Source organism: Labrus mixtus, chromosome 9, assembly GCF_963584025.1.
Source record: "Labrus mixtus chromosome 9, fLabMix1.1, whole genome shotgun sequence".
Classification (NCBI taxonomy): Eukaryota; Metazoa; Chordata; class Actinopteri; order Labriformes; family Labridae; genus Labrus; species Labrus mixtus.
The window spans coordinates 20,028,427-20,048,914 of NC_083620.1; the positions used below are offsets into that span (position 1 = coordinate 20,028,427).

General features: G+C 41.4%; 1 protein-coding gene across 1 annotated transcript; it reads left to right on the forward strand.

Moving 5' to 3' along the window:
* Positions 1-8,234: 8,234 nt before the first annotated feature.
* LOC132980564 (probable G-protein coupled receptor 149) lies at positions 8,235-20,378 on the forward strand. Its single transcript, XM_061046764.1, has 5 exons — positions 8,235-9,492; positions 10,820-11,000; positions 11,143-11,639; positions 17,037-17,180; positions 18,096-20,378. The coding sequence occupies exons 1-5, from the start codon at positions 8,521-8,523 to the stop codon at positions 18,600-18,602; spliced, it is 2,301 nt and encodes a 766-aa protein (XP_060902747.1). The 5' UTR covers positions 8,235-8,520; the 3' UTR covers positions 18,603-20,378.
* The last annotated feature ends 110 nt before the right edge of the window (positions 20,379-20,488 follow it).

Here is a 20,488-nt window from a genome sequence, read left to right on the forward strand (position 1 = left end):
CCTCCCTAATGTTATTTCATCAGAGGAATGAATGAGAGTGCAGTAGTGAGATGGGGCCCCCGAGGGAAGAAGAGGTCCTAATGGTGCCTCAATGAAAGTCACTAGTCTGCTCATTAGTGTAAAAATATACACACCTCGTGCACATAGGAAAGGAGGGAAGCGAGACTAAGTAGTTGCAGACACACACACACCTGAACACACACACACACACACACGCACACACACACGCACACACAGATGGGTTTGACACATCACCTCCTTATCATACTCTCCTTTTATCTCCTCTCTCTCTCTTATCACATGATGCTATCCCTCACTCTAATGAGAAAACAAATGATAGTTTTTGACTGCATAAATGCTCACACAAGCTTCACATGTTTTCCTTAATGTTCTCTCTGTAAATAACTCGGGGCTGGTTGTTTTTTCACCAGATCGTTTCTTCTTATACAAGTAATTGATTCCATTAAGCCAGGCATGCTCCAGGAATTCATTATGCTGATTACTGTGGCGCAGGAATGGATGTTGGGCTGGAGGTTTAGAGATCATGGAGAGACAAAGAAAGCTAATTTGTCACATTTCTTAACAGTCAGACGCCTTGATGATTTCTGTCCCAGTAGGACAGCAGTGTCGCAGTAACACACCTTAAGCTGCACTTTGTGCTCTGCAGTCAGGACCTGTAGAGGAACAACAGTGTTGCCATAGAACACTGGCAGGCTACAAACCAGCAGCAAAACAGATATGAGCCTCAGAAGACAAATGTATTGTTGTCCAGCTCTGGTAATTTTCCGGCTTACGTTGGCTTTAGGGAATACATTAGACACCTGCGTCCTCCTGAGTCACCTGTAGTTTAGGGCTGTGTTTGACCCTACAAGGTCCATCGCTCATTCCAATGTTACCACGGTGTAAGGGGTCCCTCTGGTGGAAAAATCGGTGCATCGGTTTGAATTTTAAGGGAATCCTCTCTAATGCACTTATAATGTTAAATAATGCCAGAAACAATTACAGTTTTCAAATGTAAACAGTAATTCAAATGTAAAAAAAAGTTCCAAAGTTGATCTTAAGTAAGTATCGGACATCAGCACTCTGATCAAGGAAAATGAACTGAGCATTATCCAGAATTACAATCTTTTAAAAAAACGTGTTTTTCTGTTAATATCTTTACACTACACTTCATCAGTTAAGAACAATGATGTCTGAAACTAAAGACACGCCTCTTTAGTTTAAGACAACTATAGCTTCAAATTAAAATACATTTCTTTAGAGTGTATACTTTAAAGAATTATAAAGATGAGCTGTGGAATCTGCACCCTCTTTACATGTGCCTTTGTACTTATCACTCAATAAAATGATCACTCAATAAAATGAAAATAAATTAGAAATATATTTGTTTTACTATGGCTTCATACCCTGTGAAAATCCTATTGACCACTCAGATTCAAGTTACAAGAAGGCCATTTGCAGTTGATAGTTAACAAACTAAACAGTAGTTGTCAAATTACATTTAAATCTTGTTCATATATGTTTCTGTAAACAAAGAACGAATCATTCTTCACAGTATTTCCCATTTCGTAATTAAGGGTGCATACCGTCTTTTTAGGAAGAATAACTCAGTTGATGTGACTATTTTTATGCATCCTCCACTTTAGTGTCACACCATCTGATAAACTCCAATAATGTACTGGAAACATGCCTTGTTAATGAATGACACAGGGCACAGCAAGGAGAATAGTTTATTTTTAGTGTGTCAATGATCTTATTCCATGTATCTGATTATATGTGCTGCTCATGTCTCGTCAGCAATTTGTAGGTCAAACCATTCCCAAGATTGACCTTATAAATAAAAAAAACTAAATTTGAACATAAAATGCATACTAAAGAGTGAATACACCAACAATGGTGCGATCAAATTACCATAAAACTCACTGACATACACCATGCATGCATGACTGCTCAATTGGCCTTCTAAACAAAAGCTTTATGACCGGAATTTCAAACGTCTCCCATCTGGAGTTTTGAGTTCGGTAAACAACTATTTCCACATTTGAGTACCCTGAACAGATATTTATGTTTTTTCTAAAGAAGTATTTGTGAAAGCTTCCAATATAGGAGCATCCTGAGATGAGAGAAAAGTTAAAGACAAAGACAAAAATAGCTAGATAAAGTGTTTGGCTTCCACAAGTCTAAAGAACAGATTCATCCCTCCTTGATCTATTAACGCAAAATCTCAAAACACTTCTAGATTTCTGGCCTCCATTTAGTATATGTTCTTTTTGTGTTTTGATGCTGAAGGTGGATACAGGTTTGCCCAGAATCACCCACATGTGTTTACCTGGGTTAAGCTCATAGACTGTATTAATGGATGAAGCCTGAGTGACGTCAGCCATCTGTTACGTCAGGGGGCTCCGGGGGCTCATCGGCAGCAGCCGCCATGCTGGAAATGCTGTCTCAACCTAACTTTCAGTCTACCTAACAACAGGCGTAGAGCCAGATCTGAGGCGGGATTTAAGCCGTTACATCAGGCCCAGCTGTCAATCATGTCAGCTACGCACCTAACTATGGATAACATGCATCGTTTTCAAAATCAAAACAGATCTATTTTGGAAAAATTCACCCCCCCGTACAGTGTGTGCCAGTGATGACTGTAACTAATCAGACCTATTTAGTTTTTTGTACCAGGCTGGAAACATGCTTATTTATCCTGTAAAAACTGTCTTTTTTGCCAGTTGTGTGTATGTGACTTCTGGTGTTCCTGGAGCCAGCCTCAAGCCGACACTCAGCAAACTGCAGGATTTTGCACTTCCGCATTGGCTTCATTTTTCAAGGCTGGAGGTTGCAGCTTGTTTAAATTCTTCATAATACAGCTTCATCATTTCATACTTATCAAACTACCAATTGCAATTTTGTTCTCACTTTATCATTTTTCTGCAGCCAGATGATGCATGGGTTGAGAGTTACACATAGGCTACTGACCTTCTTCCTTGTTTTCTCCAGTTACATTTCTTAACACTGCATGACAGATATTCCAGCTGAAGGGCGAAGGAGAGGTCTGTGAAAATGCAGATCAGCTAACTCTGCACTAAACTTTATCTTTTTGAAAAACTTGTTTTCTTCCTCATCTTTGAAATTTGCATAACGTTTTTAAGTATTTCTGAAAGGTAGAAACAGAGCAGATGCTTCCATGGGTACCGTTGGAAATTCACCCAATTATTTTTACTTAATATCATGTTTACCAAAAAGAGAGGGTGTGTCAAGTAGCTTTGTTCACTGAAAAAGACGTTACCTTCTGTTAACCCGCAAAATGTAAAATAAAATTTAAAAAAAGAACTTGATAATGTTCTGCCACAGACTGACACAAGAAAACGCTCAAAACAGATTTATTTTCTTTGTGCAAATGTTCCCATGAATAATTTAAGAACACTGTTTATTTTTCTTTTACTTTGTAAGCCGCCAAGATGACTCAACAGATAATCTGTACAAAACAATGTGCCTTCACTGTCCTAGAGCAGCTTGAAGACGCATGGCTTCCCATTCCTCCTCTAGGGGGCAGAAAACATCAGAACTAAGCTTGCAGACACCTTCTCCATATCCATGCCTTTTACTCTTCACACAATGTGGCTAATGTATTTACGAACAGCTGCTTTCTTTCAGGGAGACTCAGAGGCACAGAGCATTCATTGTGACCTCATAAACATATTCATTCTGCTGCTAGCCCTGTTATGGTCTCCACCTAATCATAAAAAGTTACCCACTATCTAAGAGTATATTCATCACAGCTTCGGACGGGAGCAGAGTTTAAGACTAAACCGTCAGAAGTTAGGCTAAGGTATTTTTTAAATTTTATTTATTTATTTATTTTTAGGCTTTTTGTGCTTTTAATGGAGAGATAGGACAGTGGATAGAGTTGGGAATCAGGGAGAGAGAGTGGGGAATGACTTGCGGGAAAGGAGCCACAGGCTAAGACCCTGGGCCGCCCGCTTGGAAGACCACAGCCTCCACACATGGGGCGCGAACACTAACCACTGCGCCACCAGTGCCCCAGGCTAAGATATTTCTCTCAGTGGTGACTGGTTCAGCTGTGCTTTCTCACAGACGAACCATGAACATAAACTGTATAAATCATGAATGTAGTGTCAGTGATGTCATCCATTGGTTTCTAAGAGGCGTTATGAAGCTATGAAGTGGTGAACACGGGAAACGCGATAGCCACCTAACTTTTGATCAATCAACAGACAATGAGGTGAAGCTGGAGAGGGCCTTAACCTTCCTTGCATAAAAGCTTTAATGCACCCACCTGTGTGTAGACTAAGCCACGCCACTCATTCAGAAAGGAAGCTTAACTCTTACTGCCAATTTCCACATGGTCCATGCGCGCTGCATTCTGTCAGCGCCACGGTTTTGCTCTGTCAGACGGAGTGCGCCCTGCCCACTGGGTCCATTTCTGGGAGCATGAGGGCAGAGGAGCACAGCCATGAGCAGTACACACACATCACAGGAGAATTACAAGATCACCCAGGAATACAAAGAAAAACTTGCAAACCACATGCTACTTTGTCTTTCCCAGGTTGATTTGTTGTTCATTCAATGCCTATTTTTTACATCATTTTGATAAAGTGATGGAAGATACCAGCAGGAGTCTGTGTATTGTGTTTTATTTTGAAATTTTACCCGATGCTCTGCCTTTCCTGTTATGACTTCCTGTCCGGGTCGCTCTACTCTGTCCAGCTTGACGCATGCTTGCACCGGGCTCTGTCGCATATTGATTTGAAGCGTATTTGGAACATAGCCGAGTGTAGTGGCACTGCTGGCACGCTCCGGAGATGGGCCACAGTGCTTGCTGTGGAAACTTGAGCATTGACTATAGTAACAGACCACGGCACACACGGACTATGTAGAAATTGGCAGTTAGCCTAGATATTATTGACATGAATGTTCTAAAAACAAATTCACACCCTGTATAGTTTTTTTTTTACATGTGAAGAAATGAGCTTAAGGCCAAAAACAGTTTCTTAACCAGGCTGTAAACGTGTTTATTTCTGCTGTCAAAATAATGCATTTTGCACATTAGCTGGGTTCTATTTACTTTGCTCTTTTAAGGAATTTAGATTTCAAACTTATTTTTAAAATAGTTTTTCAGTTCTGTCATCTCCCTTGTGGTCGGGTGCCACCCTAGCGCCCTCCATTGACCAGCTGCCACTGATGCAGCATGGACTCTTTGAACCATTGCATTTTGGATAACCTCTCTTTTTTTGACCCTCCAACATGAAGTATACTTTGGCACTCAAAGTCCGTCTAATTCTTTAAAAAAACACTTTAAAAAACTTGATTTTATATGCACCTCAAACAGCACCTCAGCACAGCTTCAGGCTGTTATGAATTCATTGCAATAACTATTCATCTTCTGGACCTCGTTCAGTTTTACTTCACACTTTTATGCAAACGTAATCCTCCTGTTCTGTTTCTGTCTGTCTCTGAATCTCTGTGTCAAGTGCTGCTTCAGTAATATTTGATGTTACTTAGGGTAATGATGCACTTATACTCCTTGTGTGAAAGCTGCAACTGTGTGGAAGTGCTGCCGTGGGATGTGTGTGTTTGTTGGATGTCATAAAGGCGGAGGACAATTCAGTTTAAAGTAACAAACTGTTTATTGTTGTATTTAGGATGCACCAGCAGAGGCCAGTAAGCACCAGAGTATAGTGGCAGTGTGATACGTGAGCACATGTACATCACAGTGCATTATTGATGAACTTGGAAGGTATTTATACAACATGTTACAGTCATCTATCATTGATTTCTTGTTTCCATTTCATGGTCCAGATAAATTGCAACAGAGGCGCAACTGGGTTCAACTTCATAGTATTCCCATGGTTTTGACTTTCATTTCCAAGCCAATATTACAAATGAAAGATTTATTAGATGTTGCAAGATGGCCTCAAAGTGTGCTTCTTTAGCTTTAATGTAATGTAGTTTTAATGCATGCGAGAGTCGACGATTGAAGTCAACACCGCAGTGATACATGAACGAAAAATGTCAGGTCTTTGAAAACACCTTTTCTATGTTAACACAAGCACACTATCAATCCTCATAACAGGCCTCATTTCACAGATTTGCTGCACCATCACACTCTGCGAATGGACTCCACAGCTGAAAATGAAAGGGGAACTCTGTTTGTGTTCACAAAACAGATCTGCACAGGGCGCTGCATCCAGTAATGTAGGAACATCTGGATGTGTGTCAGCCTGCATTATGGAGGAATATGTTGTTATGATCTGATTTTATGGAGCAGAAATTTGAGTATACAGCTTGAAAACATGGCATGGCACTTTTTCTTTATTTTTGAAATGATATAATAGGATGCTTTAAGGACTTTCATGTATTAGGCATACAGTTTTGGCTAACTTGCCATTCGTGAAGATGAATGAAGAACAGATTTGTGGTAAAAAAAAAAAGTGTTTGCATTTTTCCAATAGTTATTACTACTCTGCTTCATAGTTTGTACTATTGGATGTTTAAATATTTTATAAAATGAACTGTTTTGTTTTGACAATTACCCTTTTGCAGACTGACACTTTATGCCTATTTGCGGATTTGAATAACTTACTTTCAATATCTTATAAAAAAATATGTTTTCTGTGACTTTGTGTCTCTTTCCCTTCCTTCCATTCCATCTTTTCATTTTGCTACAGTGATCTAAATTTTATTTTCAGTCCTCCCTCCATGAATAGATGATGGGACGTTATTTTTCACATTTTCCATCAGATCCTGTTTTGGTTTCACTTAACTTTGTTCCTCAATGAGGCACTAACATGGGAAAGCCTTAACAGAGCTAGACTCTCACCTTGTGCCATTTCACAGACACATAACAAACCATTGCATGCTGCATGCACCAACACACACAAAGTAGGTCACCTTGATGTGTGATGCTGAGCTCAGCTGGTACATCTGTATGTGTGTGTGTGTGTGTGTGTGTGTGTGTGTGTGTGTGTGTGTGTGTTTGTAAGTTTGCACCCTTGTGGATTGTGTTTTGTCCTCTCATGTTCTCTGCTTTCTCGTGGCCCCAGAGAGAGTCACCTCATTAGACTGGCTGTAAGTCATTTAGCCCAAAACTCTAATTCAATAACACGATCTGGAGTCAGCTCTTCCAGTCATGTGTGCTTATGTTGCACACGGCTAACAGACCTGAGCATGCACAGATACTGCATAGTGATATCATACAGTGAGTCAGGACATGATTTAGGAGGCCGTAATGAGCTTTCATCATGCAGACCCATGTTTGAAATTTACATAAAGGGCATATATGTCCTAAAATATATCACCAGTGGTAAACAGTGTATGACACATGGAGCATCACTTCTCTCTGTGTGCCACTGTGACGATAAATCAACCCCCATGAACCAACAACATGAAGAGTCCTTCAGCCTGAAAATCCTTGAATACTACAGGGAAGGATGAGACAAGGCCAGCGTGGAACACATACAGACATGAACAGACACAGGTTACACTTGCAAACAAACTAATCTGCCTCTGTCCAGCCAGAGGGACACATATGGTTTTATTGCTTTTTTTTTAAAATATAGTTGCATGTTCCAGTGTCGCTCCTTCCTGTTACCTGTTCTAATAACAACTTAATCATTCATTATGTTATCTTTTATAAACACGCCTCTGGTTTCTACGAGATTAATATGTTTTCATGAGTCCCATTCGATGATTGGATGAAGGATAACTACTTCATTTCCTTGAATGTGTCCTATTGATACATTCTCCACTGTGACAGCAGAGTGACATACAAGAAAAAAAAGACACCTGCACAGTTAATGTAAACTAGAATTAGTCTGTTTTCAGTTTGGCGGTATCACTCAGATACAATTTATTTGAGCTAAATTATTTTCCCCCTCATCATTTTTGCTCTGCTTTATGGTTTCCTGACTCCATTAGCCTGAAAAAAGGTTTAGAAAATGGAGCAGTGAGAGCCACTTTACTGCATTCAGAGCTTGCCCATTTAGATTTGGCTTCCAAATGGAATACACCACATAGAGATGCGGCCAAAGGTCCCTTGTTAGAGAGAGTGATGTGGTGGGGCATGACCCGAGGTAAGGGTCGAGGTAAGCCGTTTATTCAGATGCAGCCTTCGTGCATACATCGGACCAGTTGTACACACAGGAGAGTAGTAGTAGTAGGCTGCGTTTGGCCCAACCCCAAATTCAATGATGACGAAAGCGCGTAAATTGTCAGCTGGAACCAAGAGGTGCACTGACGGTGCCGTGTGAACGGTGAACCAGGCAGCACAGCTCCCAGAGGCTCCACATCAAGGGAACCGGGACGCTATGGGTTACGCGCGCGATTTCTATAAGAACCGACAAGAATGTTGCTTTGTGTCTTTCCCATCATCTCTCCTGCCTGGATTTTAGAAAGATGCAGCGCGTGTCCCACCGTTTTTTGAGACTCGTCAAACTTTGCTGGCTAGGGAGTCACATTTGACTAAACAAAGTGCCAACAGAAGACGTAGAAGTTAATTCACTGAAAATGTCAACGACGCAGTTCAGCTCCCCGGCGCCCAACCAGAGCTACCCTTCGCCGGCCACCTACGAGAAGACAGACCCCGCGGGGATGGAGAGGCACACTCGCCTTCTTCTTTTCGGTTTGTGCGTAACCATCGCAGCTGCTACCTTCGTCGGGGGTGTGTATTCTCTGCTCTCTCTCCTCCGGATGAGGAGGAAAACCTCCCTGTGTCTCATCGTGGCTTCCATGTCAGTGGACGACCTCCTCAGTGTGGTCCCACTCTCCTTATTCACGCTCCTACAGTGGGAGACGGACGGAGGTGGAGGGTCGGGCAGTCTGTGCACTTTATCGGGACTTCTCTACGTGTTCCAGGGTGTTTCAAGCAATATGAAGGCGTGCCTCATAGCAGCCTACACTTTTTATGTCACAAAGAGATTTGGAGTGCTTCAGTCAGTCCGCCGGCCCCTGAGGGTGATGTGGGCCGTCGGCGGTGTGTGGGCGGTCAGCTTGGCAGTCAGTGTGTTACCTTTGTGCGGATGGGGCAGCTTTACGCCGGCCTCTCTCGGGTGCTTCCCTGAGAGTGACAGTTTGTACATCCTGCTGCTTTTCACTTTATATTCCCTGTGTTTCTGCGGCTTGTTATTTTTTTTTATCCCGCTCACCTATCAACTGCTGTGCTCCAGAGAGCCCCAGAGGACTCTGCTGTACCCCGGCTACTTGGACGTGGCGAGGGGGCTGAGTGGCTCCGCTCCTCTTTGCGATCTCCAGTCGTTTTCCCGGAACAGCCTGAACAAAAGTTTCGGTGCGTACAATGAGCTGAGTCCAAGTTCATGCGGGACACAGCTGAGGGAGAAAGAAGACGTCGGACTGTCCCCGTTGTCTCTCAACGGGCAGAGGACAGCTGCTGCCGTCGAGGACACACCAGTGGTGTTTGCACAAAAGCGTTTCTCCATGATCCTGGCGGTGGTCCGAATCATCTTATGGATGCCGATAATGGTAAGAAGTGTAATAAAGACAAACACAACAAAATAATTAATTATTTGAAACGAAACACCTCTGCTAAATGCAAATCTTTACTCCCCTTTGTCAGTAACATAAAATCTTGCCGTAGAATGTTTGTACTGGTTTCAATCTTGTTTAATCTCAGAAGTTTATAATGCTTTCCCCTGCAGTTGCACTGACAGGTGTTTCTAGAAAGCTCATGAAGGAACTGTAGCCTATATCCAAATGGTTGTCCCTTTATATTGCAATAACTTATTTTAGAGGATAAAATCACCCCCCCCCCCCCCCCCCCCCCCCCCCCACTACTAAACAGCTATCTTCTGCAGAATGTTGTTCATGACTGCAACAACACCTTCATCCCAGAAGAAAAACAACTTTTCTGTTAAAGTTTGTGTTGAAGCTATATGTGGACAAAAAAAAAAAAAAAACAGAATATGGGGTCTCAAATCTGACAATACTGGATTATTCTGTCTGGTGATAGGAATGACTTGTTCCTCCCCCATTAAGAAAAAGTGAACAATTCCTTGAGGCAACTTTGAGAGAGACTAGTAGTTAAAGGATATAGTTTTGAATTGAATTGTTATCTGCTACCTTCAAAGATTAATGTTAACCAGGGGTGTAAATGATTCATCATGGGTTGGTTCACAAAATTGTATTAAACATGAATATTTGAGCAGTTATAATACCCTTGATAATGATGGTACATTTTACAACGCTAAATACATGATTGCCCACTATTACTGTGTGACAGTTACACCCCAAAAAAGAAAACCAGATTTGAACTCTGTACAGCTAAGCAAACAGTGATTGGAAAACACATATTGGTACTCCAAACATGAAGCAATATAAATGAGACATTGCAGAGGAGAGTTTTTATCTCAGTGGAATTTTCTTTATTTTATTGTTTTGTTTTCCCAGAATCAAAGAAGTCCAAATAAACATGTCCCATTTAAGACTTATCCTAACTTGATACCTATTATATGTTTCTACATTTCCTAGAAATCTAGAACCTAATCATGGTCATTAAAAGTACTACCTTTAAAGGAACACTTTCATTTTCTAATAAATGGTGGTATTTTAATTGTAGTACCTCCATGAATAGTGCAATAGAGAAACTCTCATCATGCTGTCTTTGACTCACACTGCAATAGCATATTAGAATAACACTTAAAAAAAAAAACAAAGAGCAAAGGAAGCAAGTATTGGTGAGCGTTTCTTTGTAATTTCTCTCTATTCATTCGTCTCACTCCCCCCACCTCCTCATGCATATTGAACCAGTGACTCCTGGGTGAATTCATTTCCCCTTCGCCTTCATTCACAGACTTTGGTGCTGCTCCGCCATGCACTGCATGCACGTAACTCCTCCCTGGAGACTCTCGGCTTCTTTCTGACTCTGCTCGCCCCTGCGGTTACTCCACTGTTCGTGCTATCTGAGCGCTGGATCCACATGCCGTGTGGTTGCTTCATTAACTGCAAACAGGATCCAAAGCAGGAACCCTCAGGTAAGCCATGTTGACCAACAATTACCATCAATGCACAACCACTGTGAACCCTGAACCAATTACACAGATGAAAACATAGAAGATTTCAGTGTTTTTGGCAAAGATTAGTAAAACATTATGTTCATTTTACTTTTTTCCTCAGAGTTAAAAAGAAGATTTGAGTTCAGCCTTTCCTTCCAACAAGGCTATGGAGTGTACAAACTTTCACATGCCACCATGCCTCACAACAGTTCCCCCCTGGAGAAGCCTTCCTATCACAGCCTGTTTAACTGTGGCTTCCCCAGTACCCGCCTTGATGCACTTGAAAGTGGCGGCCTCTCAAGCTTGGGGCCCAGTTTTGATTTCAGCACCCCCTGCCCCGTGGACAGCTCCTCTCATGCAGACCTGCTGCTGGAAGTTGGAGCCGGTGGAGGCGAGGCATTGGCTGATTGTCCTTCGCTCCCTCATCAGAACCACGGAGATGATGAAGGGGGCTTCCGCTGTGTCCCTTTGCTGTCTTCTCATCAGGATCACAATCTCACGGACACTTCGTCTGTGTTCGATGGGGCTGAGAGGAGGCTGTCGCATGAAGAGTGTCGGAAAATTGAGCTGACAGACTGGGAGTGGTGCCGGAGTAAATCAGAGAGAACACCCAGACAGGTACACCACTCTCCTCAAGCAGAGGAGAGAAGTCCGTTTATTAGTATGACGTTAACCCATCAAACTAAGCCATTTGTACCTGTCATTCTGAGATTTATAACTAGAGATAACTAGTTTCCCACACTGAGCCTCTACTGTTTATCCAAACTAGTCAAACAACTGCTGCATTTGCACACAGCATATGTTGTTCTGTAGAGATGATCGTTAAGGAGGAGTGATCAAAGTCCCCTAGACCATAAAACAGAGGAATTTTTAATCTTTCTTGCTGTGTTTACATTTTGTTCAAAAGGAAATTGTATGTTGTCTTAGTGCAGTGCACCCATACAAAGATACAGGTACAGGTACACACAGCTGGTAGAATAAGATGCAGTCTTTAGCCAGGCATGAAAGAAGAAGAGTGTGCATGTGTGTGCATTCTGGTCTGTCTGAAATCCTTTCTATGTGTGCGTCTTTGCTCTGATTTTTTTTCTCTGCCTATGAATGTACTTTTATTATCAGATGGATAGACTTGGAGCTGTGCACATGATATAATGGTTAAATGCCTTCTCCCTCAGCCCTCCTCTTCCTCTCTTCTCCTCTCCTTTCCTCTCCTCTCCCTCTCCTCTTCCTCTCCTCTCCTCTCCCTCTCCTCTCCCTCTCCTCTCCTCTCCTCTCCTCTCCTCTCCTCTTCCTCTCCTCTTCCTCTCCTCTCCTCTCCTCTCCTCTCCTCTCCTCTCCTCTCCTCTCCTCTTCCTCTCCCTCTCCTCTCCTCTTCCTCTCCTCTTCCTCTCCTCTCCTCTTCCTCTCCTCTCCTCTCCTCTCCTCTTCTTTCCTCTCATCTTTCTGCACATCTTTTTTTGTACTAAGCTTGAAATGGTTTTAGAATGGAGCATTTGATAAAGATACCATGAGCACCATACCATTTTAATAACAAATCACTGCCTGTCTTTCAAATCCCCAAATTCATGCATTGCTGCTCATCAGGCCCTCCGAAATCAGACCAGCTTTTAAGGCTCAGATTGATTCAGTGATTTAGTCATGTGATTTAGTTTTTTTTTTTTTAAAGGTAATGTTTACTGTTTCAACGTGATTTCTCCTCTGAAGGTTAGCTCCTTTGTGTGTTTTCTGAATGTGTGTGTGTGTGTGTGTGCATGGCTACGATTTGCAAAAAAAAAACATGGCTTGCAAACTGTATGAAAAGTTAAACGCAACAAATTTAGTATTCCTGTTTTACTGCCCGCAAATGTATTATTTGCTTACTCACTCAATAGTTAATCTATCCAGTAGATGCAAAGTCACAGAGCGCTAAATGCAAACAATGCAGCTCAAGGCAGTTTGCTACAGGCTCATGAATCTCTATCCTCTAATCCATCTTTAATCCATTTCTTTCTTCTAGTGTTGACATGCTGTTCTCGTGTAATACCAGAAGCCTAATGCTTCTGTTTTGGTGGGCCCAAATTCAGTAGTTTAACAAGGACAAAAGAGTAAAGCCTTAATAATAATAAATGTATCCCGGCCTTAGATTTACCAGAAACAGATGACAGAACATTCTCACTCTGATCCAGTTGCAACAGGCATTACCTTCTTAACTGCTAGCAAACTAAACGTGACTCTTGGAGCGATAGCACTGTGAGCTTGTTTTAAACACACAAAGCTAAGCAAGGACATGAACAGGCCGAGAAACACACACACGTGCACACAATCAGATACATGCACATGCTTCCTCTCCATCTCCTTTCCTCCCTGTCTCTGCTCCACTCATGAGTCTGAAATGTTCTGTATAAAAATCACCAGAGGGTAGAAAATCCATGGAGCATTGCATCTACGGCTCAGCTTTGGCACTCACTTTGCATCATGTGTAAGTCTTAGATGTTCACTGCTGGCTTGAAAATCAGTTTGTGTGTGTGTGTGTGTGTGTGTGTGTGTGTGTGTGTGTGTGTGTGTGTGTGTGTGTGTGTGTGTGTGTGTGTGTGTGTGTGTCCTACTTGTCAGTTTCTTAGTAGAGAACTGTGTTTATGCTCCCTTCGGCCTTGTTTATTGAATCTGGTCAATATATAGAAGTGCAGCTGCAGAATGTATGTGCAGTAACATATTGCATAGAAAAATTAATTACATGAACCAAAAACAACATTCTGCAACCCAGAAAATCCCCCGTCTTCCCTCACAAACATACAGATACTGTGTTGCACACAAAGCCTGGAAACAACAGACGAAAGCAGAGCCTAAAGAGTTTGTGATTGATAGAATTTCCAGGCAGTGTTTTGTTCCTCGTTAGCAGCCTAGATGTCATTACCCAGCTTCTGTTCTTCTTACTGTCAGCCCCTCTGGCCTTCAGTGTCCGCAGGGAGAGGTAAAATTAGAGCCTAAAGACATCTTTACCCTCTCTGTGACTTTACGCTCTCTATATTAGCAAGCAAAGAGCCGGGGGTGGTGAATTCACAAACCCTCTGCCAGAGGGGAAACGGAGACCTGAGGTGCATTCAGATAAACGTAGGAAACTAAAAACCTATTTGCCTTTTGAATACACATTTAAAGCTGTAAATAAATGTTGTTGGTTCCCATAAGGCTAATGGATAAAATAATTGATTTTGAATGAACAGGAGTATAACATAACAACAACAACAACAATTAAAACAACAATATCAAAAACACCAGTTACAATTACAACAATAAAAAAATATATATAAACAAGCACAATGACAAAAATATCACTTATGATGAAGTTGATTTGTATAGCACTCAAAACCGATGTTATAAGGTGCTTAAGATAAAATCACATTAATAAAATAAATCCAAATACTACAAACATGATGGGATTTGATTTGATGTGTCATTAGCTTTGGTAAAATAGGCCATAATGGTTGACAGTTATTAGTATACAAGTATAGAGAATGAGTCTGTTTGGGAGTTTGAATCAGCAGAGTAATGCTTTGAAACACCAGTTTTTCCCCTACCATTATATTAGCATTATACAATTTTTTTTAGATTTATTTTTGGGCTTTTTGTGCCTTTATTGTAGAGATAGGATAGTTGATAGAGTCGGAATTCAGGGAAAGAAGTCATTTTAAGGATATCTTTCCGATAGAACAGGACAGCTGTCATTAAAAGTAACGCATGAACACCGAGATTCCTTCAAGTGTTTGTGTCGGCGTCCGTCTGCCCGCCCCCCCCCAAGCTGTAAACCTAGGGGAAACACTGAACACTGTTAATCATCACTAGACACCAAGCCCGGCCAGGGCTGAAGGGAAGGGCGATAGTGTTACAAGTATTTTATGCCCAAAATAAGAGCAGGTCGCCTAAGTTATTGCAACTCATCCTCAGCGGGAAAAACAATGTCTTTACAAAATGTTATCAGCTTCCAAACAAGGTTTATACAGACATCTCCATCTCGCCACAGATGTCTACCTTATTGCAGTTTGAAATGAAAAGCCGGGAAATGGCCAATTTGATTAGGATTTTCCAATCTGCTCTATGTCTCTCAGTTGATAATTTGACATGTTGGCCTTTCAAATTGCTTTCCAAAAGTGAAACATCAGGGGGATCACAAAAGTCATCATGATAAATCCAGGCATAATGAATATCATTTTCAACAGTGCATGCCAATCCACTTAATATTCAACAAGACATTTCTCTCCCCAAAAAAAGTCTTGCAACCTCTTCAAAAGAAATGATTGAGATATTTCTGCCTTTCTGATATAGTCATCCAGCTCAAAGCATTGCCATTTATTAAGGCACAACCCAAAAGCTGTTTGGTAAAAGCAATGGGAATGAAAAGTTGATATGTAATAGAAAATGTATAAATCATGTGAATGTACTGGGAACATGCACCTTTACACACAAACCATCGACTGTAACTTTGACATTTAGTCTCAGTGACGTCACTCAGTAGTTTCTAGAGAGGAATTATGAAGCCGTATGATGTTGGTTGCCATATTGGAAATGTTGATTACATCTAACATCTGGCTATTCAAAAATCAAAACGGGGGATTTGGGGGGGGATTCTGGCTGAATAAATATGTTGGTTGCTGAAACACGCCAATCTAGCTCAGCGTCTAGCTGGCAAATTCCAGTGGTGAAAACGTCATGGTCCAAGCCGACAGTTGGAGTTTAGTAATGGAATTTAGCTACAGTGAAACACAGCCTCCTGACAAACAGTTACAGCCTGACAACCACGCCCCTTATTCTGCGTAATTATGCACAACTCTTAGCCTTTGAGTGAGTTTGAGTGAATAAGAAAACTAGCTAAAGAGACCAAACTTTTTTTTTGGCACCAGGACATAAACATATTTGTTTTTGCTTTAAATATCTATTTTAAAATGGTCCAAATGAGGATTCATCAGTTTTTGGCACTGGCTTCAAGTGGACGCTCGAGGAACTGCAGTTTTCCTTTTTACACTTCTGCAATTGCTTCATTTTCGACCACATTGATGCCGCATGACACACAACCACCCATTAACGTAATCAAATCACGCTGATGACTTCTAAGTATTATTTGAATTGCTTGATGTGTTTTCAGCTACACTGCTGTCTCCCCTCTCAAACTCTGTGTCTCTTTTCATTGACTAAAATGAAGAGGCAATGACAAACGGAGTCTCGGGGAGAACCGGAGATTGACATCGTCTTTGTCTCTGTTGTGCGTCATAGTCACAATCAGATCATTACATTAAACTAATCTAAATAATTAAGAGGGCTTAATGAGACCTGCCACAGTCTCCTCAATGTTGCGCCACAGGATGCTTCCCCTCCCCCCCCTTCCCCCCTGCCAACAATATACATCATCTTCTCATACACATCATGTTGACAGACAATCATTTTTGATGCACTGTGTGGTAAATTAACCTCTGAGAAAACAATATTAAAAAGGACGAGAAACTATGATTAAAAAATGTGAGGGGTATAAATGAGGCCTGAAATTGGAAGAAAAAAAAATCCATTCATCAAATCCAGAGAAATGTGATAAATGCTTTAAACACGGATATCCTATTATTCTGATGAAATTACCTAATAGAAAAATCTCTTTAACAGCTAAATAATGTGTGCTTCCATCTTTCTGCTGTGAACCTAAAAGCTTTCTGGCTGCTTCTATAAGCATTGAGCTCTTACATCTTATTTAACCAGCACACTGCTGTTGACAAGGCTATTACATGAAAGCCTCATTAACTCATGAGATCGAAATGGTTGGTCAACACATTTATCTCCCTGCCCTTGACATCATGGACACAATCTAAGCTTTATTAGTTTTAACAAAGGGCGTGAATGTGAAAGGACCTAGTAGGCCATTCTTGTCAGTAATATGATGGGCAGCCAAGATGGATATGTGTTGGAATTAAATTTGAAGTAATGAGACATGCAATGTTAATACATTAAGATGTTTAGTATTTGATAATGTTTCCCTTTTCTTTGGTTTTTCCTGTACAGAGGTCATCAGGTGGTTTGTCAATCCCCCTGTGTGCCTTCCAGGGCACCGTATCCCTCCAAGCACCCACAGGGAAGACCCTCTCTCTCTCCACCTATGAGGTCAGCAGTGATGGACTCAAAATCTCCCCAAATAACGCCAAGAAGGTAACAACCATCAGCCACAGTTTCAATTCCTGTTAAAGAAAAATGCCTATAATTTCCTCCTGAGAGTTACATCAAAGACTCTCATTTGTGTCCAATGAACATGAAGCTAATTCCAAAGATAGTAAGGTATAAAAAAGTGAAGGCAGGAGGATACATCTGACCCGGCTCAACCCATGCACAAAAAACTACAGGTTGTGGTTGTTTTTAGATTCCGGGTTGACTTATGGACTAAATAAACATGCTGCAGCATTTTTATATTAAGTGTAGCTGGAATTAGGAGCTTTGGAGCTTCAGAAGCCCTTTCCACATATTACCAAATCTGCTGAACATGTACCAAAGTATTTGGGGCTGAGTGCAAACAGCTGTCATTTTAACCCTGAATCCTGACTTTTTCCTTCCATCCCAATTTGAAACTTCTGCAAGAAGTCTGTTTCTACTGTAATTTCGTCCATTCTGTGTAGCATTGATAAAAAGGCAAAAAACGACATCATGGCGCCAGGCTCTGTTGCTTTGACTGCCATGTTATATGTTGTAATTATTACACACTTCTGAATTAGACCCCCCCCCCCCCCCTCCCCCCATCTGACAGGGAAAATCTCCACTGTGACAGACATTTGTGAAAGAGCCACTCAGGAAGTTTTAATTAGGAGTGCATAATTATGTGAAAAGGGCTTGAGAGTCCTTCCAGTATTGTCCTCTGACTCTTTCCATTAAAGTATGTTTTCAAACTGTAAAACTACCTAGGATTTAATCGACACAGGGCAGCTTTATATAATAAATAGTGTTCCAATGGGCCAATTTGGCCAAGATAATATTTAAAATGTTAAAGATCCCTGTGGTGAGCATAAGTTTATTGAATAATTTTTTACCCCATACTGTTTATGAAACACGTCCAAATCTCCCTCTGCTTCCAAGGTTGAAGTGTATCGCTCCAAATCGGTGGGCCACGAGCCCAGTGCAGATGACCCGGCATCAGGAGGCCATGCAGAAGACGTAAATGTCAATAGCCTGGGGTTGGGCATGGAGATCGGAATGGGGATAGGAGGCGGCGTGGGAGACACCAATGTCAAGATCCACCTTGAGGTTCTGGAAATCTGTGACAACGAGGAGGCCATGGACAGCGTCTCCATCATCTCTAACATCAGCCAGTCCTCCACCCACGCCCGCTCGCCATCTCTACGTTACTCAAGAAGGGAGAACCGCTTTGTCTCTTGTGACCTGGGCGAGACGGCTTCCTACTCTCTGCTCATCCCCGGCAGCGGCAATACAGAATCCGAGACCATCAATATCACTATACCAGACACCGTAGAGGCGCACCGGCAGAACAGCCGACGGCAGACGCAGGAGGGCTCGGGGTATCAGGAGGAGATACAGCTGCTTAATGAAGCCTACAGAAAGCAAGCCGGAGAGGGAGAAGAGTGACGTTAAGGTTTAGCTCTATCAGGAGGGGGCTGCAAGAGTTCCTCTCACATAGAAGGATGAAAGACAAATTTCCTAATCATTCCACCTTTTTTTTTAAATTCTGATCACCACTTTAATAGAACTGACAGGTGAGCCAAATAGACACTTAGCTTCAAGCTGTTATAATAGCCTTTCACTTTCTTTGGGTAGAATCATGAGCGCACAGGTATCATCTGTCAGAAGATTATAAAGAAAGAGATTTGAGTGTAAAAATAGGAGGGGAGAAATAATGGCAAACAAGAGAGATGAAGCCAAAGAGGAATGAGAAACAGTATTCTAGTGATCTGTATTCTCTTCAAGACTTTCACCATATGGCAACCCGTCATCATAAAGCCGACACTGAAAGAGAAAAATTCACTTATAGGCTTGGAAAAGGAGGGGCCGACGTCTGGTCACATGTTTCCTCTGGACTACGTCACCAGTGACTCAGCTGTGAGGGGCGGGGTCACCTGACCCCTGTGTTCTGACTCATTCCCCCGTGTGTGTGTGTGTGTGTGTGTGTGTGTGTGTGTGTGTGTTTTTGTGCATTTGTGTGTGTGCGCGTGAGGGTGTAAGTATGACAATAATGGTTTTTGATTGCAGCTACCAAAAAAATATATATTTTGAGGATTGTTTTGCATATTTTTCTCTTAACTGTTGTGTGTTTTTTCTTTAGATTAGCCACTCTGTCAGTCATATCTGGCTTGTCGTCATGTGTTAATTCTGCTGCACTCGTAATGAACATAGACCACCTCTACCCATGCTGAAAATCTAAAGGGACAGGCAAGCATTTAAGAGAGAGTGCACAAGATATTAGAAGAAGATGTAAAAGGGGATGCTTATGCAGATTAGATTTTCTGCCTCGTGCACCTTTAGTGCAAATGAAATGAGTGACAGTTTGCATATTTTACTATATTATAGAATAGGCAGCATATGAATGTACATTCCAGAGCCACTTGGAGGTATCGTGTCTCTGCCTGCTCAGCTCACTGCCCATCCAATCAGCTAGCGACTGGAGCCCTCTCACTTTACATGAAATAAATGCATTTAGACGTGGAATCTCATTTTCATACATAGCACAGTTTACTTCAGTACTGTTTATGAATTATAACATGGACTTTGTATATTTATTTGAAGCCAATGAATATATTTATCTTTTTCATAGATTATATCGGTCTATCCTTTCCTTATATGGACATATCTCTGTGTGTTTCTATCCAATCGCAGTACCATAGTTATTTAAAAGCAACTGTAAAAGATATATTTATTTAATTTTTCCATGGTGACGTTTCTTATGTTTCCTCTTTTATTGCTCGATCTTGAACACAACCTTGGTACTTTGTGGACTTCATTTTTCTGGCATTTAATTTATACTTTAGCGCGCCTACTTCATCAGTGGCGACATGCTCCATCCTCCTGAAAGAATGTTGTCATTAAAGATTCATAGCAGGAAATTGCCTCCAACGAGACTGCAGTGCATTTCTACTTCACGTGCTCAAAGGGGGAAAAAATGTAAAAGAAAATAGCATTCATGCCAATGACTCACATTGATTGAAAAGCTGTTTTCAATGTCAGCCATTTCTGCTGTTAATGGAGCCAAAGGTCTTTAGCTGAGCTTTATCTCTCCAGACGAACAGGAGTGGAAGTAATTTGATCTTCTGCTTATTTTCACTTAAAAAAAAAAGAAGAGGTTTCTTGTCAGGCATTCTCATAAACCATTGTGATCAATAAACTGCTATTTGCTCTCTTTGCAGGACATTGGGAATTGCGCATTTGCTGTTTGCATGTTGACTCAGCCGTGTCAACCATCTGGACTAATTTGGCAACAAAAAATCTGCACAAATTTGAGTTCTCCGTTACAGAATAAA

Excerpts from the sequence above, each read along its gene's own strand:
- LOC132980564 (XM_061046764.1), top strand. The coding sequence starts at position 8,521 with ATGTCAACGACGCAGTTCAGCTCCCCGGCGCCCAACCAGAGCTACCCT. Across the intron at positions 9,493-10,819 it reads TCTTATGGATGCCGATAATG|ACTTTGGTGCTGCTCCGCCA; the intron begins GTAAGAAGTGTA and ends CTTCATTCACAG. Across the intron at positions 17,181-18,095 it reads CCCCAAATAACGCCAAGAAG|GTTGAAGTGTATCGCTCCAA; the intron begins GTAACAACCATC and ends TCTGCTTCCAAG.